Source organism: Balaenoptera physalus (assembly GCF_965194825.1).
Source record: "Balaenoptera physalus genome assembly, chromosome: 18".
NCBI classification, from domain to species: domain Eukaryota; kingdom Metazoa; phylum Chordata; class Mammalia; order Artiodactyla; family Balaenopteridae; genus Balaenoptera; species Balaenoptera physalus.
The window spans coordinates 73,241,999-73,267,661 of NC_138899.1; the positions used below are offsets into that span (position 1 = coordinate 73,241,999).

The following is a 25,663-nucleotide window of genomic DNA, read 5'->3' on the forward strand; positions in this document are numbered from 1 at the left end:
ATATTCCTTAAAAACTGATTGGAGGGCTTCCCTGGTGGCGCAGTGGTTGAGAATCCGCCTGCCAACGCAGGGGACACGGGTTCGAGCCCTGGTCTGGGAGGATCCCACGTGCCGCGGAGCAACTGGGCCCGTGAGCCACAACTACTGAGCCTGCGCGTCTGGAGCCTGTGCCCCGCAACGAGAGAGGCTGCGACAGTGAAAGGCTCGCGCACCGCGATGAAGAGTGGCCCCCCACTTGCCACAACTAGAGAAAGCCCTCGCACAGAAACGAAGACCCAACACAGCCAAAAAAAATAAAATAAATAAATAAATAAATAAATAAGTCAGGAGCTCTTTAAAAAAATAATAATAATAAATAAATAATAAGAACCTGCTGTACAAAAAAAAATAAAATTCAAAAATAATCTCTTTACTACCAATGTTGAAGTATGATTTTTTTTAAAAAATTGATTGGAGAAATATTGGCACTTGGGATGAAATTCACAACATTTTATAACTTTTAAAACTTAACGTCCTAAACTATGCAATAGTTTCTTATGCTGCTTTTAAACAGATGTTATGAGCCATTCCATGTAGCAATGAGTCGCATACAGCAATGTGGGATGTTAATATGATAACTGTACTGTACAGTAAGCAAGATCCCAGGCTTGTAAACACTCTGGTCCAGAGCAGGGACAGAATTCCAGTCGGCTGATTAACCTGTATTTTGTGTACAACAATTACATATTAATCTATTTTACAGTGTTAATCTCAAATGTCCACACTTTAAAGAAGCAGTACCATATATGTACCCCTGTACTGTAGCCCCTGAAAGAGTGTGGTGGATTTTTGAGTAAATTTTTCATCAACGTCTACGCACGGTATTTTCCAACTTAATGAAAGCAACGTGCAATGCTGGGCTTCTGTCTAAACATCAGCAGCTCATATGTTGGTCATTTCTATCTCTGCTGCGCAAATACGACTGAGCTAGATCCTAACATTGTTTTAAAGCAATAATGTGCGGGTTGAGCTGGGGAGCCTTTCAAGGAGCAGTGTGGCAATGAGGAGAAGCCAGTGGACTCTTCCCGGCTGCTCTGTCTCCCTCCCACCGCTTCAGTTTCCTATAAGTCAATCCCCCGAGGCAGCGGTTGGATAGAGATATAGAATCCGTTGCTGTCTTGGGGAGAGGATGGAACAGAAACTTTCCACTCTTTCTGTCTCACTCTATCTAGTCTTGTGTTCACTCATCGTTATTTTCAAGGTCGGGAAACTTTAAAAGAGCCTTTTAAAGAGAGAACCATTACTTATCAAATAAACAAGGATTACACTCCTGCCACCACCCTCCCTCTTCACCATCTCGGTGACATTCAGGGAGCTTCCCCACTCCACAGAGGCAAGCACCAAACACAGTTTCATTTCTGCAAGTCATTTTGCCCCATTCATAGCAGTAAAGTTTTCAAAATAAAAACCACCCCACAAATTCCCTGCTGTGGGGGACAGATGTAAGTGTAACATTATTTTCTTTTTGCTTCTTTTTTTCTTCTTAAGTTTCCTCCGCTGAGCATGTTAGATAAATTCCTTCTGGGCTTCACTCTGTACCCCCTTACCCCCAACTATCACCCCATTGATGGAGATTTTGCAGTTTCATTTCAGGTTGTCCATGAAGGATATGATTCTAGACCACTTCCCTGCCTCCTGCCCAACCATGTTTGTGCTTGTGGGAGTGTTTGGTGTGGAAATCAGAAGCTGATTTACCACCAGTAAAATGGCTTCTATCATTATAAATATTCGTCAAGCATGGTTAAGCACACAGACTTTAGTCACCTACTTTTTTGCTGAAGGACTGAATAATAGCATGGGTATATTTGAAACAGCAAAGCCCTTTCTAATTCAGCAGAAATTAAGACAAAGTACAAGGTCACAACATCGGGATGTTTACAGTCTTCCAAAACTGCATTGCCTTTTGTTTAAATAATTATGTAGTAATTTGTGGCATCTTTATTAAAAGTAATTACATTTTGGCAATATTTCTTTTGAGAAGTTGCCCAACTGCTATTTATTTTGGATGGATGTGATTCAATAACAAAAGAAAATAAGTCGCTATAGTTTATTTCTGAATAATGCAATTTCTGTGCAGCACTAAGTATCGTGCATGATATTCATCAACTTTCATTCATTGAACATTTCTATATTTTATTATATTACTTGTATTGTTTGTTGTATTAAAAGTTTTTCTTCTCTTACGGACTCAATTATTTCTCATTCATCCAATTGGCTTAGTCAGTTCAGGCTGCTATAGCCAATTACTATAGACCGGGTGGCTTTGACAGCAAACATTTACATCTCACGGTTCTGGAGGCTGGGAAGTCCACGATCAAGGTGCTGGCTGATTTGGTGTCTAGTGAGAACCCTCTTCCTGACTTCTCTCTGTGTCCTCATATGGCAGACAGAGAAAGAGAAATCGAGAGAGATCATCTCTCTCCTGTCTTTTTTCACAAGGGTACTAATCCCATTAATAAGGGCTCCACCCACATGACCTAACTGCCTCCCAAAGGCCGCATCTCCAAATGCCATCCCATTGGGGATTATTCAACATATGGATTCTGGGGGGGTACACAAACATTCAGCACATCGTTAACATTTTAAAAATTGATCAAGAGGTGGCAGAAACAGTCCTAGTGTTTTACCCTCTGATGTGAGCAGAGGTTAGAACAAAGACCTAGATGGGTAGTATGTAAGATTATGAGGGGGAACCAGGAGGAAGCCTGTATATAATGGAACTCAAATCCAGGTACTATTAGGAGAGAAAATACAGGTTCTCTTCCTGCCCAAGAACACACTGACCTTTGAGGGTGGTGGTGGCTGGGTGTGTGGGAGAGGGGACTGAATGACAAGGGGCAGGGCCGGGGGCCTGCCATGAATAGATGCCTACCGCTTCCTACATGTGAAGCAGGGGACAGTTTAAGAATGACTTTGATCTTTGAGGATCTTTTCCACTTCCTTTAAGTCTGCAGTTCTCAACTAGGGGAATGGGACAAACATCCCATATACCTGGGGATAATTTTCACAAAGCGGTTAGAAGCCCAGCCCCAGCCTAGACTTCCTCAATCAAATCTCCAGGGCTGGTGCCTGTGGATTCTGAAAAACCTTCTCCAGTAATTTGCATTTGCACAGTTAATTGAAAATGAATGCCCTAAGTTGCTCAGTTAATATTCCCTTAGTTGTACAAACGTTTGAAAATCTCAGAAGACTGGAAACCCTTCCTGAGCTGGGCCCTGGGGAGGAACACTCGATTTATAACCCTTTCCCACTGAGTTTTGTTTTTGCTTTTTTTTTTGGCGTCCAGGAGGCTTGATCTTTATTTTGTTTCCAGCCCGGATGAGGGAGATCAGCGGAGTGTGGCCTGAAGGGGAGCACAGAGATGCCAGCAGTGCCCCAGGATCTGCCTGCCCTGCCCAGAGGCCCAGAGCTTAGGGAAGGGCGTGGCTTTCTTCCACCTGTCCTTCCCAGAGCTGGATCTGAACTCAGGCCCTGGTATTCTTTCCTCATTGTCCTCAGGTTCCTGAGCTGAAAAAACTCAAGTCCAGGCGACTGATCAGGCCAGAAGTGTTTTAGAGGGTGCAGAAGAGCCACAATTTACAAAAGGTAAACAATCCCCCAGCAAAGAAACCCTGATGCAGAGGACAATTAAGATCCCCTGGGACTTTCCTGTAGGGAGATGCTTCACTGCCAATTAGGGCTTCTGTGCCGGATGAGACGGTATCAGTATTGCCATTAGCTGGTGCAACACAGAGCTTAAACACTTGTGCCAGAGAAGCATGAACACCCAAATTAGTGCACCCTGCTCTCCTAGTAAAAAATTAGAAAGGAGAACAAATTGCTGTGTATCAATGTCTTACCCATCAACCCGTCCTTCGCAGTATTTTGCATCTAGTATTCATTCAGCAAGATAGCTTAGATTTTTGTTGAATAGATGTTGTAGTCTTCCTCATATGCATATCTTCCATTTATCCTTGGGCACTATTTTGATACTTAAAATTAAAGAATGTTTCTTTGAATTGAATCTTTCTGACCCATAATTACTCCAAAACGCCATCCAGTATTGATTATCCATCGAGATGACTTAGTCTTTCTTAAGTATCAGGGTAGGAGAGAAGAGCATGATTTGACAGCTGAGGGAGCACCATGGAGAAATCTGATCTACTGACAAAAGTATACACCACCTTTGTGGTTCCTCCATCTCTGTGCTCTGAACTCCCAGGATGTTCAAAGGTAAATCTGATAATCTGTTGTTTGGCACAAAAAAATTAACTCATGCCCCGCTTAGGATGGAAAGGTTTGGAAATCGTGACCTAAAACACTCTGACCATCTTGTAATGAGAGTTTTTACATGCATGTCACCCAAAAATGACTACCTGTTTAAGCTCCTAGATTTTAAAGAAATGCTGGAGATATTCTAATTAAAATTTGAAGGTAAACATTCTGTACAGAGTCCCAAAGTATTTGAAGCAAAAGAATGTTGGGGTATGGTCATTTCTCTGCATAACTGAGTAACTGGATGGCCATACACCCTGCTAAATATTTGTTAAAAGTACATTATTTATGAAAACAATTAAAACGCTTAAAATTATCACTGAAGTATCTTGAGTAAATATAAAGTTATGTGGATGTAAAAACACAATCTTTTCATAGTCTAGATGTAACTACTAGACCTTAGAGTGTTAGATTTAAAGTGTGTGGGAGCTCTCAAATCTGAAAAGTTATACATTTGCTATAGATCAGCAAATGGAAATGAACTGCTTTCAGAACAGGAGCATTTAAGCCACTTCTCAATATACTTATATCGTAAGTCCTGTATTCAGAACCGCATATTTGTATTTATTTTTTTATGACAAGGAGAAAAAGCCTGAAGTCAAGCCGTAAATCTAATGCTTTCTGCTTATTCTGTGTCCCTGCATAAAGGTAAAACATATTTCCCTTGGTTTATCACACATGTGACTAGTATTAGCATTTTTGTTTTCCTTAAAAGTAACTGGGTTACCACTAATATCCTCATTAAAAGTTTTTGGTTTTGTTTCTTTTTAGAAAAAAAAACAAAGCAAAACAAGAACAGAAATTTCACCTCCCTGAATAAACCTGTCCAAAAAACAAATACGATTATTTAAGGAAACAGGATACCTCAGTTTTTGTTGCATTAGTATTTTTGAGTAAGAAATGCTATAAATATTTTAAATATTTTAAATCAAAATGTCAGACATTGACTTTCAAAACTTTTGGAAGTCTAAATACTCCTAATATTTAAAAAGATTAATTTCAAGTGGTGAATTCATTTATAATCTTATATATAAGCTATATATTATATGTAATTGTGAATGAACTACCGTCCTATTCCAACTTTTAGTTCAAAGAAAAGCCTAAGCTGGGACTTCCCTGGTGGTCCAGTCATTAGGGCTCCATGCTTCCATTGCAGGGAGCACAGGTTAGATCGCTGGTCGGGGAACTAAGATCCCACATGCCACGTGGTGCAACCAAAAAAAAAAAAAGCCTAAGCTGAATTTCCAAAAGCAAGGTGTTAGACAAAGTTAGGCAAAATCATTAAACACAAGTAAGTTTTGAAATCACAGATAGTGTTGTTTCTAATACAGAACAATTTTCAGAGGCCTGACATGACAATACTCTCAAGTTTAATGGGTTCATGTTGAGAAAATATATGGATATTTTTATTATTAAGAAGAGCTTCCATGTTACCCTCTTTTCATGGAAAATTAATAGGTCTTTTAGTGGTGTCTCATATAGAATTTACCTTAGCAGAGGGTTTGATTGACGACTTAGGATAACTTTCCATCTATGAAGATTTGCAAAAGTGTTCCAATTACACTTACCACCCACCCGTGTAAAGTACAAATTATGTGAAACGAAACCTTTGATATCAACAAAGAATAAGCGAACACAGTCAATTCCAGCTGTGTATCATTTCATCGTCAGGTACTATCTCATGTGCATTTCATGTAACCCTGTGACACTGGTGTTTTCACTCCCATTTCACAGATGAAGAAATAAACAGGTTCCCAGGGATCAAGTGACTCGTCCAATACACGTTTAGTAAGATGGGGGATCAGAACGTGAACCCAGTTGTGAGGTAGACACTTCCTTGGTGAAATCCTTTGTCTGAAATCCTTTCATGAGAGCACAAGTTCAGACCCGTGCCTTTGAGGCTCCCTTGTCTTAGGCCCTGAGCACAGCCACCTCTGGAAGCAGCCGTGGTAGGAAGTCACACCACCAGATGGACGGGGGTGCAGCTCCGGAGAGGTCGTGACATGGTCCTTCTCACGCGCCTCCACCCTGCCTGCACACCTCACCACCTCCAGGGCACCTCCCACATCAAAGACACCCAGGTGTACGAAACATGGGTCCTGTCATCACCAGGAGGAGCCACCAAATCCAACTGCACACAATCCCGGGAAGCACTGTTTACAGCGCGACTTTAAGGAGGTCCTCCCCCGTCCTCCTTGTCCCTGGAAGGCCCTGCTCGAACGTCATCAAATCACTACTCAGCAGGGATCCTGAGTGACAGAATTTTTTTTTATTCTTTAAAGATTTTTTTTTTTGGGGGGATGTGGACCATTTTTAAAGTCTTTATTGAATTTGTTACAATATTGCTTCTGTTTTATGTTTTGGTTTTTGGCCGCGAGGCATGTGGGATCTTAGTTCCCCGACCAGGGATCGAACCCGCCCCCCCTGCATTGGAAGGCGAAGCCAGGAAAGTCCCCAGAGTGACAGAATTCTAACATGGAGCGCAAAACTGGAGGAGGCAGGCTTAATTACAGAGTGTCTTTCCCTGTGCCTGGGATAAGCAGGCGCCCAGGAGGGAGCCCCAACCCAACTGCCCAGCTGCGCTGTCTCCTTCTGGCCACCCTCAGGGAGGCCAGAACCATCTAGCTGCCAGTGTTCTTACTACTTCCCTGTGTTTCCAATAAACTCCTACATAACAGCAAGAAAAAAAAAAAAAGCAGTTCTACTTTAGAAAATGTTCAAAATCTGTTTTTTTTATTAAAATGATTTTAAATAACTTTTTTTAGATTGTTTACGATTTTTTTAAAAACATCCCTTTGGAACAGAACTGACTGAAAAAATGAGAATGGAGGTTAGCTTACGTGCTGGCCTATCTGCCGTGTGAGTCCTGACCAGAGGGCCCTCCTCCTCAAGGTCCCACACTCATCCTCTGACTAAGCAACAAGGAAGTACATGGAACTGCCTGTTTCCTCCAAGCAGATGGCTCCCTGCTTTTCAAACAGATGATCGTAAAATCAGTAGGATATTTTAAGAATGAGCTGATCAAACACACCAACTTGCCTGCTTACGAGTGCTGAGTGAACAACCCATGACACCTGGCACCTGAGCCCCGCTTTCTTCCAGGTGCAGGATGAGATGCTCATTTCAATCTGACGCGCCTATGGATGGGGTATGTGTAAGGACCACATCTCTCTCCTCCTTTGCTTTCTTTCACAGAGCTGAGCCCTCTGCTCTGGAGCTGCTGGAGTTCTTTCAGGAGGACGAGGAAGCAAGGCTAGCGCCCGCTAGAGACCTACCTACACTCTTAATGCCCGGTCTGGTGAAGCCGAGATGGAAGAACTTCAACCGAACAACTCAAGCTAGTTCTACGGTTGAGGCTTCTTCAAGGGAAGAAAAACGGTTAGTTTTTGATGTTTTTGTAAAAATCATAAAAATATGATTTTTAAATGTATTGGTGGGGGCTTCCCTGGTGGCGCAGTGGTTGAGAGTCTGCCTGCCAATGCAGGGGATACAGGTTCGAGCCCTGGTCTGGGAAGATCCCACATGCCGCGGAGCAACTGGGCCCGTGGGCCACAGCTGCTGAGCCTGCGCGTCTGGAGCCTGTGCTCCGCAACAAGAGAGGCCGCGATAGTGAGAGGCCCGCGCACCGCGATGAAGAGTGGCCCCCACTTGCCACAGCTAGAGAAAGCCCTCGCACAGAAACGAAGACCCAACACAGCCATAAATAAATAAATAAATAAATTTAATACTTGCTACTCTAACTAGCTCCTCTGACATAGAGCTCTCTGTAGATAAATAAATAAATAAATAAATAAATAAATGTATTGGTTTTGTTTTTTAAGATTCACTGCTGTGAGTATGGTACCCCCTTCACTCCTTTTCTCAAGAGGTATTTATTGGGTTGCACAATATGCAAGGCATCCTGCTAGGAAAATTCTTTCCCATCAGCTACATAAGAAACTGTCTTATTTTCTGCTCTCTTCCCAAGGTCTAGAATAGATCCTGGCATATAGCAGAATCCTAACACATGTTTTAACAAATGAATTACACACTGAGACAAGGGGTACCTGCATTTCCCCCACCAGGAGTTCCTATGGTGATGAAAATCAGTATTAAGACCTTCCCCTTTGATAGTCTCTACTGCCAACTAGTTCTTTCCTGGAGCTAGAATCAGATAGGCCCCACAGGATGGACACAGCCTCACAGCAAATTAGTTAATTCACCACCAGATGTTAACTGACCACCTACTATGTGCAATTCCCTCTCCGATACAATTGGGCCATATAAGATATTGCCCCTGTTTTCAAAGAGTTTCTATACAAATAGAAACTTAGTTGCCACAAAGTGACAAAGTGACCACTGAACCCTTTCACAAACTAAGACAATTGAACACCATCCCAGGAAGAAAGGGAAGGGCTCTTTATGCAGTACTGAGGCCAAGGAGGTGGGTGGTAGGCATTAAAGGAGAACTCAAAGAGATCGGAAGACTGGGTGATTACAGAAGGCAGAAGTCTTGAATTAGGCCTCGGAGCCCAGGTGGAGAATGGAAGAAAGGGCATAACAGGAACACAGGCGTGTGTGTGTGCACCTGTGGGTGTGTTGGGAGGTGAGGGAGGATGCGAAAGTGGAAGAAAGCAGAGCATACAAGGCATGCCAAGAGTTCATTCTGTCCAGCACGATTTGAGTCAACTGAATAAATATTTATTAGTTCATGCTATGTGCCAAGCATTGTGATAGGTACAAAGGACACAATGGTTAACAAGACTGATATGGTCCCTGGCTCACTGGCTAGTGGAAGATACAGACAAGTAAACAGATAATTACAATACAACGTGATAAGTGCTGTGATAGGGCAAAGTCCAGGTGTTATGAGAAGGACGGAGAATGGACCCCACCCAGATGAGAGGGTCAGGAAAACTTCCTAGACATTCCCTACAAAGGCTGTCAAGCTGACACCTGAAGCCAAGGTAGGAATTAGTTGAGTGAGACTATGCAGGTAGCTTATATAGCACCTACCCTAGAAGAGCAAGCATGATGGACCACAGGGATCTGAAGTTGGCTGAGTTTGCAGGACTGCAAGGGGACGAGAGCAAAGAGATGCGCCGGGGACGGAAGTAGTGTCCAGGTAGGCAGTCTCGTGTACTTCACTTTAAAGAGTCTGGACTTTATCCGAAGAGCGAGGGTAGCCACTGAAGAATTGTAAGGGAATGAACCAAACATATTTGCATTTTGGGTAGATAACTATCTGCAGTGTGAGACGGCCCTTAGAGGAGAAACAGGAGATAAGAACACAAGAGTAACATGTAGCTCGGTTCTTCAAGGTCCACCCTAGACCAGCTCAAGAACTAAATGAATATTTCATGAGTGAATGAATGAGCTGATCAACCCATCAGTCAATCATTCAGTGCAGGGCTGAAAACAGGAGACTTGAGAGAGAGGATAAAGTTGTGTGTACGTAAGGGTCAGAGTGAATGCACATCGGAACGCTGACATGTCTTCAATCTTGCATCTCATCAGACAAATGAGAACAACAGTTGACAACGCAGCGCAGGGTAATAGAGGGAAACAGCTTCAACACTGGAGTTAAAAGACCCACGTTTGACCCGTAGTTTTGCCAGTTATTAATTTTGAGTTGCGTCTTAATTTCTCTGATGCTCAGGTCCCACATTATATCCACTCTTTATGTGTAACCACACAGCATATAACAGGAATGGTTATCACAACCTACGTACATTTCTGTTTTCAGCTGATGTTTAGGAGCTGTGGTGGGATTTGCAGCCTGGTGGCATTTCTAAGTCAACCACTGTAAAAAGAAGTTAGTGAGACCTACATGACAATGAAGTTGTGGTTCATGTGAAAGGGAATTTAGAAAAAAAAGTAGCCACTATTGTTCAAACTTTGGGCAAGCAACTCTCTACCTTGTCAACTGGAGACCCTAGCAGATAGGGAGGATGTTAAGAGTTCATCTCCTGTTGCTGTCCCCAAGGAGGGGAATGGCAGCAGAAATAGGCAGAAAAAATAATGTCCCTGAAGGCCACAGGGGTCGGTGAGGTGGCTTGGAGACCATTTAGGGACACAGTCTAGACGAGAATCCATTGAGCTCCCACCTCAATATAAAGACTCAGCTGTGGGACTTCCCTGGTGGTGCAGTGGATAAGACTCTGCGCTCCCAATGCAGGGGGCCCAGGTTTGATCCCTGGTCAGGGAACTAGATCCCACGTGCATGCCGCAACTAAGAGTTCGCATGCCGCAACTAAGACCTGGCACAACCAAATAAATAAATAAATATTTTTAAAAAAGACTCAACTGTTAGGGGGGTTCATTTCATTTTCATGATGAAGTAAAGCTTGAATGAATTATTCTTGTTTATTTTCTATCCTCACAGAGTTAGCCCTCAGCAGTTGGGTCTAATCTATCCTCCTTAAAGACCCCAATCAATCAATCACAACAAAAAGGCCACTTTCAGTTTCTCTAGGAAATTCCAATGCAAACAGTATTGAAATAAGTTGACTACATAATTCATCCTCTCCAGTGACCACGCACCCACCAGTGACACCTCAGTGAGAGTTCACAATCACAGGTGTCTTATACAAGCTACACACCTCTAATACCAGGCATGGACATCTAAAGCTGCCATCAGAGTCTCTTTATCGAGATTGAAATCCCTGAGTCTTCTGTGCTCCAATACATTTCACCATCCACATTGTTTAATTGAGCCCTTTACTACAAATGTTTTAGGCTCTGATGCAAGACAGGAATTTGAAGCATGCATTGGAGTATTTAATGGTGTTAATTTCTGGGGCACACAAATATCAGCTTCACTCAACAATCCAATAATCTTGCAAAATAAAGAAAATACACCAGAGAATGAAATGCAGCATGGAATTCTCCAGGATTGCAAGCAAAGCAGTTCCCTGATCCTGCTGCCTGATAATAAAACAGCCGCCTATTTACAGACCCTTAAAGATATGAAAATAAATAAAGAAAATAAAAGAAAAAAAGATGGGGGTGCTTTCAGATGAAAGAATCGTTCTATATTTTATACTCAAACATGTTTAGTTGGCTGCTTCAAGCTCTCAAACATGTCCCAAGTTAATTTTAAATGTAACACATCTGATCATTACAAACGAAATACAGTCCTTGTTGCTTTTGGTTTGTTTTTTTAACTGGCAGGCATCAACTGAAACAAATCCTACCTGGAAATATGGATGGTCTCTTTTTCGGGCGCCTCAGGTGAATGGGTTCCAAGTTTTTAATGTTTCTTTGAAGTCTTCCTTTAATGTCATTTCCTATGAGTAGTTCAGGTGGCAGGCTACTCCGTCTTGATGATTTACAATCATTTTGAGATGAATTTAGTCTGTTCTTCGTCCTGGAATATAAATTGCCGTCATCAACTGCCATGGTAGGAAATACATTAGATTTTCTCAACAAAATCTGAAAAGCCAAACCCAGCCTCAGCCATCTGCGTCTCCACCCCAGATTCAGATGTTCTCATGCTTTACGCCGCACTTGTTTGGGAAGCTTAGCAAGTTGATAGGCGTGTACTTGAACAGGTGTAGAATTACGAAGGAGCCCCTCCTATCCACAGCTAATAGCACAAGGGAGGAGAGATCCAAAATATCATTAGGTTCGGAAGACTGAAGAATTTGAACAGATGTGGCACACGGGTAATAAAAGTGATGGTTACTGTGTGAAATTTCTGTTTTATTCATTACCCTAAATTACCTGTATTATTTATTAGTGCGATGTCATAAAGCAAACACAACTTATTCTTTAAGAATGAATACCTATGCAAATCGCAAGCCTAATTATTATTACTTTCCAAACTATTCAAGATTTTTTACAAGCTTTTGGGAAACATTTTACATTTCCTCCTACCTTTTTGTTTCAAACTACACACGCAGAACAAACATCTGTCTTTATTAAATTCCTTATCTGGCAGGCAGCCGACTGGAAGTTGGCTGGACGAAGGAGATGAGAGATGGTTGGGGAGATGAGGAAGGAACCCGTGGTGGGCGTGTACCTAGCAGCAGTGCCGGGAACCCAGCGCAGCTCCCCACCCACCCCTTCCATCCTGCGCTCCACCTGGCAGACGGCTTCTTGAAAAGGTCAGCTGTCTGGCGGCGAAGTCAGAGGTCTAGCAAATGAGCTGTGACCTATAAGTGATGGCAGCCTCCACTCAGCAAAGGGAAAGGAAACTCTGTGATCTTTGCGGGGATTCTGCCTTGCTCTCAACTAACGTGGTCAACTGGTTTGGTGGTCCGAGAAAAAGCAGCATTTACTAGATTCCTGCTTGACCCGTCCCATACTTTCTTTCTTTCTCTTCCAGAGTTTGCATTTTGTGTCCTTTGTTCCCTTCCCCCTTGCTCTATTTATGTGGAAATGTTCTGCCCTTTTTTCTTTAACTGACTGTGCAGAAATCATAACTCGATCATTTATTCCCTCATGTCCCAGGGCTGGGTCTCCTCTCCCCAACCCCCTCCTCTGTCTCGGTCTCACACACACACACACACACACACACACACACACACACCCCTCTTATGTTCTGTCTGGTTGCAGTGTGAGTCAGAAGATAAAGAAGATAAAATCTGCCTTTTCTCTTCCCAGCGCCTGGAATCAGTAGATACATACCATTATAAAGGATTTAGGGGTTGTTTCAGAAATCACTGTTTACTTAGGTTTCCTGGCTGCCAAGTAGGTTGTATTACTTGGTAGAATTTAGGAGCTGGGTCTTTTCACCTAACTGAGGATACACTTCAACACAAGTATAAGTTTCATTCTCGTTTCTCCTTTTAGCAAATAGGTCTTCAAACTACAACAGATTTTCTGAAGAGAAAAGTATTTTTTTAACAAGTGTGTCCAGATTAGGGTTGCATTATAACCCATAAATTATAATTATAATCCAGCAAGCTATTTGCATATTAGATTATTAAATTATTTTACTAATTCTGAGAAACATCTACACCATTTCCCTTGCAGGACTTAAAACTATTTTGTCAAGTTGGAACGTATCACAAACTTCAAAACAATGAGTGGCTTGTACAAAACTATTCTGAAAAGCCCATGAGACTTCTTGAATCTCCCTTAGCTTAATGAAGATACATTTTTTTTTCTAGTAAAGAAATAAAAAGTAAAGCATTACTTAAAGTTTGAGATAACGATTTAATAGGAGAAAGAATGCATTTCCATAATGTAAATCTCAAGAATGTTGTTTAAGTTTTGAATACCTAACAGGGTAGAGCCCTAGGGTACAAAATACTGGATGCTAACAGCGAGAAATCTAGCAAAAGACAAGCTGAAAGTCTAGCTATTTAGTGACTTTCTTTCCCAATTCACGGTATCCCCATGGGGCTAAATAAGAGTGTGTATGAGATGAAATGGAGTCTTAGAGGAAAGGTGTTATTATCACACAGAGTGTGGAACAGGTACAGCTGCACCTTAGAGAGGCTGGCTGCAAACACAGGGTTAAGAGTGTATGCATCTGGAAGGCATTGTAACAATAGCTGTGGTTTACTGCACGCTTAACACCAGCCAGGTTCTGTGCTAAGCTTTGCACATGCATCATCTCATTGATTCTTCCTAATCGCCCTGTTCTACAGATGAGCACACTGAGACTGCCAAATGCCCGGGGAACTGGGGGAGAGATCTGAACACAGCTTTGACCTGACTCCAACGCTTATGCCCAAGGCCATGCTTTAAACTACACCACACTGAAAAAAAAAAACAAAAACAAAAAACTACACCATACCCAAAACAAAACAAAAGAACACCATGTTGCCTTATTAAATGTATACATGAAATCTGAAAGAACTCTAAAGTCTTTCTCTATTTTCCTAACACAATTCTTGGTTTTAGGCAGATTTCCATTGCATCACTGAGTGAGGGAGGAATGGTCTGGCTCATGTAACTGGGCCTCCCCCGTGTAACCCAGCTGTCAGGACATCTTTAAGATCCATGGAATGAAAGTATGAAAAAACAGAAGGAGAATTCCGATTTATGCTTTAATAATAAAGTATTCATGTTGAGACTTTGCATATTAAAATGCATTTTAGATAAACGTATTCCATTTTCCTGAGATTTAAATCATAATTAGGGAAGAAAATCCTACCCTACTTGTGAAGGTGCCCCTAATCTCCTGATCCTCTAAAAATAAAACGATGTAAGAGAGGGCTCAGGGTTCCTGATATGCGCAATTTAATTCCTCTCCTGCCCAACTATTCTCCACTCATTGGGAATATAAACAGATATGAATCTAGCTCATTTAATATATTTTCTCAAAGAGAAAAGTGAGAACAGCTTGAATTTGCTATTATTCAAATTTTAGGGTAATGAAAAAAAGGACAATTTTTATTTATTTTAAAATAGTATTAAATTTGTGAACATAAAAAAAAGTAAACTTTCTTTTCAAAATATTTACATTGGCTGACAACATGAGTGATAATCAGCCACAAATAATTTAGCTTGGTTTGGGCTAAACGAGAATATTCACAAACTGTAATGTTAAGTCCATTCCTCCCTCTTCATACTACCAGCCAAAAGTGGAATTTCATTTTTTTTCAGGTAGTCAAAGGAATGATGATATACTAGGCTCTGAGCTAAAAGAAATCTTGAAACTTATAGCATAGTTAAGTAATTTAAAATATATAACCGGACATTTTCTATTCCTATACCTTTAATAACTATTACGTTTTAAAAGTTTCCATTCTCCTAAAAATCCAATATATTAATCTCTTTTGAATTATTTTAATTTCTTATTCTTCAAGAACTTGTGTTTTGTTTTGTTTTTTTTTTACCAAAATGGATTAAATTTAATCTGTGTGGTACCAAAAGCCTTAGAGCTTTCTTTGTTTTTTTAATTAATTTTTATTGGAGTATAGTTGACTTACAATGTTGTGTTAGTTTCTGCTCTACAGCAAAGTGAATCAGTTATACATAAACATATATCCACTCTTTTTTAGATTCTTTTCCCATATAGGTCATTACTGAGTATTGAGTACAGTAGGTCCTAATTAGTTATCTATTTTACATACAGTAGTGTGTATGTGTCAATCCCAGTCTCCCAATTTATCCCTCCCCTGTTTTCCCCCTTGGTAACCATAAGTTTATTTTCTACATCTGTGACTCTATTCTGTTAAGAACTTGTGTATTTTTTATTAAATGCTGTTACCATCTCATGAACATTTTATTCCTCCTACTAATAAGACACTGTCTTCTTTCTCTTAGAATGTTCAAATATTCCATAGAAAGACATTTATTTCCTCATTTGCAGCTATAATTTCCTTGTGAATTTTGATAGCTTTTAAATAGCACTACTAAATTATTTGGATTTTTTGAGAAGGCTGCAAGTTGAGAACTGTACAATTTTACAACTGTAACCACCTTGCTCATTATCACCTTTTGAGAAATGATCCACCAAGATTTTAGGCCTGTTAAGATTCAACCGATTAGCTTCCAAATCTCAGTCTGACTCTGCTGTACTGTATATCCTGCAAATATTTCTGATTTTTGAACTCTTTATTCAGTTTGTAAACTGAGAGGACCAATTATTCAGTGGGTTTGCCACCAGGAAAAAAAAAAAAATCATCGTGTAGAATGTCAGAATGAAGGATATCACCAAGCCAAGCAACTCCACTGATGCATCCCTCCGAGAGGTCACCTGCCACCTCTTACTGCCAACACGTCTTTGCTTGGTGTTGTTAACACACCTGCAGTATTACCTAGGGTGTGACCATGGCTGAGGAAATCTTTTCTCAGTTCCTAACAATACAATGGAGATTTTCAGTACTTATCTCATTGGTTCTCCCTGGCAATTAGCACTAATGACCAGCCTCCTTTCCCTCTTCAAATTCTCTGCTCCCTTGGCGTCCATGACACTATTATCTCTTGTTTTCCTCCTATGTCTCAGGTCCCTTCTGCTCAGATTCTTCAGGGGCTCCTTAGAAGGGTATTTTCTTCTCTCCTTCCCTCGTTCCTTCTCTTTGGCAAGCCCTCCGAGTGGACACATCTACTATGTGTCTGACACCATGCAAAGTCCAAGGTCTCTGCTCTCAAGAACCTCTTCATCTAGGAAGGGAGACGACCTATAACAAACGAGTTACTGGAACACAGAGATCACTCTGTGCAGAGGTGACATAAAAAAAGCTACTTGGTCAGCTCTTCCTGATGGGGAGGGGAATGGGAAGTGAAGCGTTTTCAGGGGAGAAGAGGAGAGTTCACAAGGCAGATGAAGGGAACCAGTGCAAAGGCACTAAGACGTGACATCACACCAAATGCCCACAAAATGGCAAGCACAGCGATCCTGTACCTACCCTGGGGCATTATATCATGCAAAACTACAGACATTGAAAAACTGAGATTGAGCAATCCTAGCAAATAGGGAACAGAAGGAAAAACTATAAGTTGGCATTATTACATATTTGTTCAAACACCACCACAAATGAGACATACAGAAGACACCTCCTTTAAAAAAATCAGTATTAAAAACCTGGTTCCAACCTGTGCAAACAATTTGGTAATTCCTAACAAAATGTAAAAAGACATTTAAAAAAATCTGGCTCCAGTAAATAACCCTTCTCCTGAATCATCTTTATTTATTCCAGAATCTATGATACAGAGATTTGCTGAAGCAGACTCTTATACAAGTTTTTAATGTCATGCAGACTGTACCTTTTAAAAAAATCTTTAGAACCAGGTCTTACTGGCTTGAAATCCTACTTCATTTGCACTTGCATTCCTCTTTGTTCAATTTTGCAAGTCTCAGCAAAATGCCAGCATAACTGCAGGGCCTTTTCTCAAATTAAGGTAGGGCTTAAGGACACATTTTTCTGGGCTTGTTGTGGAGTTCTCTGGTGAGAAGGTACAGCATAAACAAATCTCCCTCCCTGTACTACGTCCCTGACACACCCACATGGTCTCTGAGAGGAAGGACGGATAGTTATTCTTCGGCTAAAGGAACTAAACTGAAATTTGCATTCATAAGAGAATCGAAGCTTTTAAAATATTTTGTCCAAATACTAGATGGTGTAACCTCAGAAATGCGGTAGCTAAAACCAGGTTGGCAAGTGACTGCTGTCACTCAGATGGCAGCAGTATTAGTGGCGCTCAGCGGACGTTCTCAACCACGACTGCAACTTTCATCTGGGTGCCGATGACGTGAAGTCCAAAGCCCCAACCCAGACTTCTCCGTAGTGTTCTCGATTTAAAATGTTGGGGGATGATGGATTCATAGGTGTACACATATGTCAAAACTAATCAACTTCTATACTTCAAAAATAAGCAATTTATTATATGTCAATTATACCTCAATAAAACTTTTTTTAAAAAGGCAACGTTATACCTTCCCCCAGTGCATTCGGCCAGGATTCAGACATGTTCCGGGTTTCAGCTAATAAAATTAATAAATAAAAGTGAAAACAATCTTCTGATTCCATCATCTACATCAAGAGTGAGAGAAAAATATACATGGACTCAAGTGTTATGTGAGTCATTTTCACTTAAGAATTTTCTTATCCTGAACTATGCCTTTAGTGTTTAATTTACACACTGTAGAACTCCAAGAATGCCTGAAAGATGTCTACATGATACTCCCAGGTAACACATTCACTGTTACAGTGAGTTGCCTAGAGAAGGTGCTCAATAAATATTACAGAATGAACGGAGAAGTAAAAGAGTAAAAAACTACAATGAAAAAAAAAAAAGAAGGCACTTCTTAACAGGAAGTTTCCTCACAAGCTACCAAGAAAAAGTGTGCAATCTTTTAGGGCAAAGAACTTCAAGATCAGGATAAACGTCGGTTATCTTAGGTGACTTAGGTGCAGCCTTGCTGAACACCCAAGCACTGGATGAAATGAGCTAGTCTGAAGATTCTTCCCACAATTTCCGACACTGCTGATGTTCTTTAGATTCTACGATTTGAACTTTCCAGAGGTAACTGGCAGCATGAATGCCTTCAATGGCTTTGGAGCTGGATCAAACACTGCACTGATTATTCAGGTGACACCACCCATTTAACGAAAAACTGTGAAATGTCCTAGTCATTGAGCTAGCGCTATTCTGTGCAAATTCAGGTGTGAGCAATAGAAAAACTTTATAACTCACGGCCATTTACACCCCAGTTTAGCTTTATATGGTTAGCATTTTTACAAACATCGTATTGCTTCTTATGCAAACAAAAGTAAAGTTTTTCAGAAACTGATATTAAGCAGCCAAAAAAAAAAAGCAACTGTAAGAATACAGATTTAAATATCACAATTAAAAAGCCTGATCCAGTGGGCCGAGAACTCTGTACCCAAAAACAATGTCTTAAATTTATGTAGGACATCTAAAAAAATGATGAACCATGTACAAGGCCATGAAACAAATCTCAAAATACCAATTTGTCTTTTGTTGTCATACCCTATGAGACATTCTCTTATCACTACCCCAAAACTGGGAGTCAATATAAAACATAGCAACAAACATTTTCTTTTAATCCAATGCTGGTAATAGTATTTATTGTGTATTCCCTCTAGTCACGTACTATGCTAAGTATTGATATTTCTCATGCAGTACTACCATTTTCTCTACTTGATAGAGGAGGAAACTCGTTAAGAGAGGCCAAGAAACCACAGCAGTAACTGATCACAACCAAGCCCAGTCTTCCTTTAATACCAAACTCTCTAACATATACATTTCCCCTCTGATTCTTCGTTTCCCAGCTACCTTCAGGCTTTTCCCTTTTGATTTTGTCTTCCCTCTCCCTGGTTCCTTATCCTTATCCACAAAGCATCTCCTTTGCCCCACCCTGATTTCTGGGCCTTCTTTTATGACCAGGAAAGAGCAACTGAATCAAACGAGAAATTTCAAATGGTGTCCTTCCAGTATCTCTCCCTCAGGTGCTGAAAGGAGCCACCCTTTTATTTCCTTTGTCCAGGAATTAAATTCCAACTCAGGATTCCAAATGTCTGTTTCACGCAAGATTTAAGATTGTGTCATGTTTGTTTACTCACTGTTGAGTCCTAGCCAGCTTGGAGGAAATTTTATCAAAAGTTGGAACTATCTTCACCAGTAAGTAAGGTGGGCCTTAATTTTCCACTTCAATTCTCCCAGCTTCCTCTATCATCTCAGAAAGATCTAACTATCCTTCTACTTATTTATTTTTATCGTTTTCCATATAAAAGGTGATTTATTTTTTTTATCATATTCTAGAAGCTAGGAAAGGTCCAAGTATCAGAAACCAAACTTCATATAAGCCAAACCAACATCTTTCAACCCCACCTCCATAAAATATAACTACAAATTTATATCATTAACTCATGATGAATAGCTAAGAGACAGGATCTTAAGACAACTCTTGAAGCAGACCTATTTTTGGTTTCTTGCATAAATTCATGCTTCTCTTACTGGTTTTATAAGTTCTATTAGTAATCAGGATTTAAAGGAAGGGAGATATTTTCATAGTAGCTAAATCTCAAAAAAAAAAAAAAATCCCTATTTCAGATTCTTTCTGTTTGTTTTTTTTTTAATTCTATTTTTTATTACAAAGGAAATATGTTTGTTGCAGAATATTTGGAAAGCACAGAAAAGTAAATAAAAGGAAGCAGAAAACATTTTATAACCTCATGAATCATGACAACCACTGTCAACATTTTGGCATATTTGGTTCCAGATTCCAGGCTTTGCCCTGCCATCCACCACCCGCCCAGATTCAACCTCAGAGCCCCCTCTCATCCGTGTGAAGGGTACCATGTGGCTGGGAGGGGCCAGTATGTCTGGAGCCACCCAAGGGAGATCAATGAGTGAGGCTGTCGTGTGTACGGAAACGGGGTGGGGAGACAGTGATGAAGGGGGTGAACATCTCTCCCCTGAAAGGCAGTGGCTTCCCAAGGTCCAGCGGACTGTGCTTGTGGAGGACTGAAGGCCCAGTTTGCCTCATCCTCTGATTTTTCAAGAGAAGCTTGCAACCCTGATTTTTGTATTGAAATATCCTGATTTGTAAATGTTGGCTTCATGTTTTTAAAGACAGTGTATAGGCCGAAGAAACCAAAGTTGTGTATCAGTTGAGGCCTCTGGTTTAACCCCCTTCCCCAGGCCACACAGTCAAGTGTTCACAGAACTTCTGGAGTCCGTGCCTTAACCCACCATTTTCAAACAGTGGGTCTGTGAAAGCCCTCGTGACAAAGCTGTGCCCAGGTGAGAAACGTCTAGGAAATTCTGCGAACAAATCTCTTTTGGAGAGTCACCATGCAGGGGTCCATGTTGAAGACTCTTGAATCTTGCAGCAAAGAACCAATCCTACTTAACTCCGTTTAACTGGCATTTTCCAAACTTGGTTGAATAGAGAACTTTCTTTCCTCCTGTTTTCTACATAACAAACAACTATTAGTATCTTTTGACCCTAATGTTCTGCAAAACAAAAAGCCATTTGTTAATGGCCTCTTGGGCATCCTGACTGCCCATGTAGAAGAAACGAACAAGCTTTAAATCCCTGCACATTGTTTGCCAGGTCCCCCCTCCCCTACAAGCAGAACAGACCTCGGTGCTATGCAATCAATACAAAATCAACTACTTTTGCCTGTGCTAAAGAAAATGGACCAGAGAAAGTAACTTCAAACAATTTATATCAGGCTCAGGAGTCCAATACAAGCCACAGAAACTGTCTTTATAAGTTATCCAGGCAACTGAAGAAGTGAGTTTCTACTCTTGCAACACATGCCAACGGTTGGAAGGGGGCAAGGGAAGTCAAAATATAATTATATTTTTCTACAGATTGTCTTCAAAGTAGACAGAAAATAACTGAAACTCAAGTGTTCTCACTCAATCAGCAGTTACTCTGTTATACACAAACCTGTATTCTTCTTGTTGTTGAACAAGTTTCTCCACAAAGATCAGCTATCACACCACCTTGATGAAATGCTACCCTGTTAGGGAAGTCAGTTTTTTTCCATCTATGATCGCTTGTGGTTTCATTTTGGTCTTTACAGAGATGTAGAAGTTTGACTAGTAATTTAATAAATGCTGTTTTGTGGTTTTCCATTTTCCCACAGTAATTCTCCTGAAATTCTCAAAAGATGAACCACTACCTCAGCTCCAGCATTTGTATGTCTTTATTTCTATCAGGCCTTTATTTTTATTTACTGTTGACCTGAAAGGCCAGGTATTTATAACTGTAGTTTCTCTAATTCCCCTTTCCTACACTGAGAGAGAATTCTTACAGTAATGAAATGTTTAAGAATTCTGGAAAATTTTAGAGTCTTGGAGAAACTAGCATAGGATTCTCAGTGTAATTCAGACTTGAAAAAATGATATAATATTCATCAACTGTTACAAATGTTTCATTTCTTTGCCATTCCAGGAGAGGAGCCATAAGAAATAAAATTCTTTAAATCACTTAATACAAGAGTTCCCTGTATTGAGTTGTCGTTTAGTAAGGTAACACAATCGTCCTCAGTATCCAAGGGGCACTGGTTCCAGGACCCCCAAAAGCTGATACCAAAATCAACAGATGCTCAAGTCCCTTTGTAAAATGCCGCAGTTGGCTGAATCTGAGAATGCAGAACCAGCAGATAATGGAGGGCCAGCTGTATATATCGTGCTATACAGATATCCATACGAAGCTTCTTTTCCCTAGAAAACATCTACAGTTTAAGTTCCACTTTGAAATATCAAAATGACTTTAGTGAATGCCCAGATCTAAAAAATCAGTAGTATTTTGTACAGTTTCATACTTACGGGGGCCAGGGTGGGGGGAAAAATGGCTGGGTGAACACATTGTTAGGGTGAGTGGGCCAGGGATGTATTAATGGTGACTTTAATGTGATACGGAGGACATAAGGGGTTCTCTTGTGACTTCATGTGAACATTCTTTTGCCCCAAACCAAACAAGCTGGTCATTTGAATCTTCTCACATCCTGTAGCTGTCAAACACTCTTCCTTGACGTGGATACAAAGCTGTAATTTTCTACATGCACTGCTCTTTTTTTGGAGGAGGTATGTGGTTTTTGGTTTATGTTGTTTTGTCTACATTCCTTGCAAACGCTTCTTCTGATGCAATGCTTCACAGAATATTTACTATTTTATTAATCCTCAGTGGGGGAGAGGAGCAGGGGGAACATATATATATATGTGTGTGTGTGTGTGTGTGTGTGTGTGTGTGTGTACACACGTCTATATTTTTATCCCGTATGTCTAAGCAGCCTGGAATTTTTAGACAGGCACTATTAACCAAGGGATAAAATCTAATCACCCTGTGCTCGCATTCTCAAGTAGTGGCTGTGTGTTCTTCAGATACATAAAATCCTCAGATCTATGCTACCACCTCATCGTGGGGCTCACATCCAACTACATGATGGATATTTCCATCTGGATACTCAAGATCACCCAAGGCTCAACAGGTCCAGAACTGAAATCATCATGGGCTCTAAATTGCTACCCCTCTTGAATTTTCTTGACCACTTGAGTCTCTAACTTGGGAATCATTCTAAATTCCGTCCTCTCCCCGCCACCACACATACCGCTTACCCAGTGCTACCAATTTTACCACCTTGAATTCATCGCTTCCTCTATTCCTGTCACTCTTGTCCTAAGGCAGGTCTCCATTAACTCTTGCCTAGACTCTGCGATGGCTTTCTCTCTGCCTCTGCCCCTCAAACGTGTCCTAACTGTTGGTGCCAAATGGCTCCACTGAAAAGACAAATGGCAGGTCCTTCTGCTTAAATTGTCTTCAAGGCTCCCTGGGTCTGTAGGTGGAAAGGCAATGATGGCTCCATTCAGCACCTTGGCACCACCAAGCCTCTCCTCCATGACCTGCGCCAGTTCGCTTCCGTACTCTCACCTCTTACAACTGCCTTCTTTGCACTTGCCTGTTCAGCAATGCTCAGCTGCGCGCGGTTGGTGCCCTGAACACTCCCCACTCCCAGCCGTCGCTCAGTGAGTGCCCTAGTTCACGTGGCCAACTCCTCCTGGAGTCCTTTTCTTACCCTCTCCTCACCCTTAATTCCCTTCGCTCGCTCCCTGCACCACCCCTCTCTCCTCCCCCAACCCCAATTCCCCAGGCTCCATTAAGAAACTGTTTCTGGCTTTTCCCAGCTGCCTTAGTTGCCCCTCTGAGCTCCTAACTCCCTTGCTCAACTATTTACCATCGCCTTTCCTACACTGTTGTATAGTTGATCTGCCCACGCATCCATCTCCCTTGCTGGCACGTAACTCATGTCTTACACACCTTTGCTTGCTCGGCTGTGGAACTGGAGGTTCACTCTCCTTACTTATTGGGGTCACCCATGCCAGGCTCCCGGGGCTAAGATCGGGGAGCAGAGGTGGATGCCAGGAGAACCGTGTCTTCTGAGTCCTTGCAGCTTCTAGAAGCAGTTTGGGGCTGCAGGAGTTATATTTTCATACACTTAAACACAAATACCTAACTAGTGGACATCAGCAGAAGAGAGGAAGTTAGAAAAAGAAAAATGAGTTCAATACCCACTGAAATATGTAGGTAAAAGGCTGATATGGCAAGATAAGGCCTGAACACTTGACTCTAACCTTCTAAGGCTGATTTTCTTGATTCACAGATGGCTCAAACATGACTATAAACAACTGCTTTGGTTAAGTTTCAAAAGGAGTGAGTGCAAATAATCACAAAAAAGTCTTTTTTTTTTTTTTTAAAGTTATACCAAGTAAAGAGAAAGAAGGGAAGAGAATTCTAGTGCTAATCCATTTAATTGACATTTAGTTTCGATTCTAAATGATACATAATAGAGTTGGGCAATGACAGCAGCCCCATTCCAAGGGACCTCAGTCCGCTTCTGGAAGCACTGGTCTCTGAACACACCACAGGGCTGGCGGACGTCCAACCAGGACACCCACCAAGGGCTGATGGATGCTACACTTCCATTCCAGTCAATGCACCACACATCTACTGAGCTCTCTTATGTATCAGCAACGTAAGTCCAGGGAAGGGAGGTGGGAATAAAAGAAGAAAAAAACTCCTGAGCTGGAGGAATCTACGATGTGATGAACCAAGGAGAACAGCGCTACCTGACCAGATGAATTGTCTGGCTACTATAAAGAAGAGCCAGGGTAAACCTTGGATAATAAAAAGCAGTGGGGGGTCGGGGGGAGGAGGAGAGATGAAATTTTCATCATAGGTATTGAATGAACAATTGAAATAGAAAAATGAATATAAGCACACACAAAAAATAGTAAACTTAATTTGTGCCAACAAATGGTCCAGTGTTTGCGCCGAACTTCACAAATGCAGCAAAACATGCTGTCTGTTCACTAGTTCAAAGGGTTATCTATGTGCCATTCTGCGGGCAGGGTAAAATGCAATATTTTAGAAGAACATTTACTTAAAATTACATACTACTTCTGACTTGTGTAGCTTCTAACTACAAAAATTCAAATAAAGTTATAAGATGTACATCGGTTTTCAGAAGGAAGAGAATAGGGATGAATAATTGGATTTCATTTAAAATAAGTGCCGGTGCAGATTGCCTTAACTTCGTTTTTAACTTATTACCAATCAATTTGTGACTAGAGGGAAGAACTTCTGAAAACCAGCTGAACTTCCACATGGTATATTAACCATCGTGGTGATGATCTTGACACTTGATAATAGATGCGTTTCTCATGGCACTGGGGGCAGTCCAGTGAGGTGGAAATAGCACAGGGGCTGGAGTCCCAGGATAAGTGAGAGTCCTTCTGAGGACGAAATAAGATACCTTTGGGGGAATGTAACTCATTCTGCCTGGGATATAGTATTTGCTAAGTAAAAGCAATTTCTTATTCCTTTCTCTTTCAAATTCTAAATCAAATTGCATGGAATAATCCTGGAACAAAAAACTTATTATGTAGGGTGGTGGGTCAGGAGACGGCTAGTTTTGAAAGGTCTTATAGCTTTGTTACCTGACCTCTCAAAGAATGCTCATGTAATACCTTGAAAAAATAAAAATCAATAAAAGGTAATAATCCACAAAGTATATAATCCCCTGGGAAACAGCTGACAATGCACTGTATGAAGATAAATGAGGCATTATCCTAGACCTTGAGGAATTGACCATGTAGTATGAAATGGCTTTGGTCTGGCAGGCAGATGACAGAATATCCAACTTGAAATCAGAAGATCTGGGTTTGATTTTAGATTCTGGCATTTATTAGCTGTGTGATCTAGGGTAAGTGAGTTAACCTCTCTGAGCTTCTGCATCTTCATCTGTAAAGCAAGAATGACAGCATTCACTGTGCAGGAAGTGGCTAAGGGAGAGTAAACAAGATAATTCTTGTGAAAGCCCCTGGGCACAGAGTTAGTCCTTACTAAACATCGGTTGACTCGGAATTTTTGTGAGCTGCATTGACTTTTACAGGTAATTCCAGGTAACAACAGTAAAACATCTCATCTTCATGCAGGGCAAAAAATAGGAAT

The 25,663-nt window shown here is 41.0% G+C and overlaps 1 protein-coding gene across 5 annotated transcripts in view; it reads right to left on the minus strand.

Annotated features, from left to right (window-relative positions):
- FRY (FRY microtubule binding protein) overlaps window positions 1–25,663 on the minus strand; it is a 434,377-nt gene that overhangs the window by 314,340 nt on the left and 94,374 nt on the right. For 2 of the 5 annotated variants that reach the window (XM_082435479.1, XM_082435480.1), the window contains exon 2: window positions 11,469–11,641. Coding sequence is in view for 3 of the 5 variants with exons in the window: in XM_082435473.1 (XP_082291599.1) it covers window positions 11,469–11,641; window positions 11,721–11,767 (220 nt within the window). In the remaining 2 variants the exon portion in view is untranslated. Of the gene's footprint in view, window positions 1–11,468; window positions 12,128–25,663 lie in introns of those variants that run through there. The other 3 variants (XM_082435473.1, XM_082435474.1, XM_082435475.1) reach the window with 3 other exon arrangements.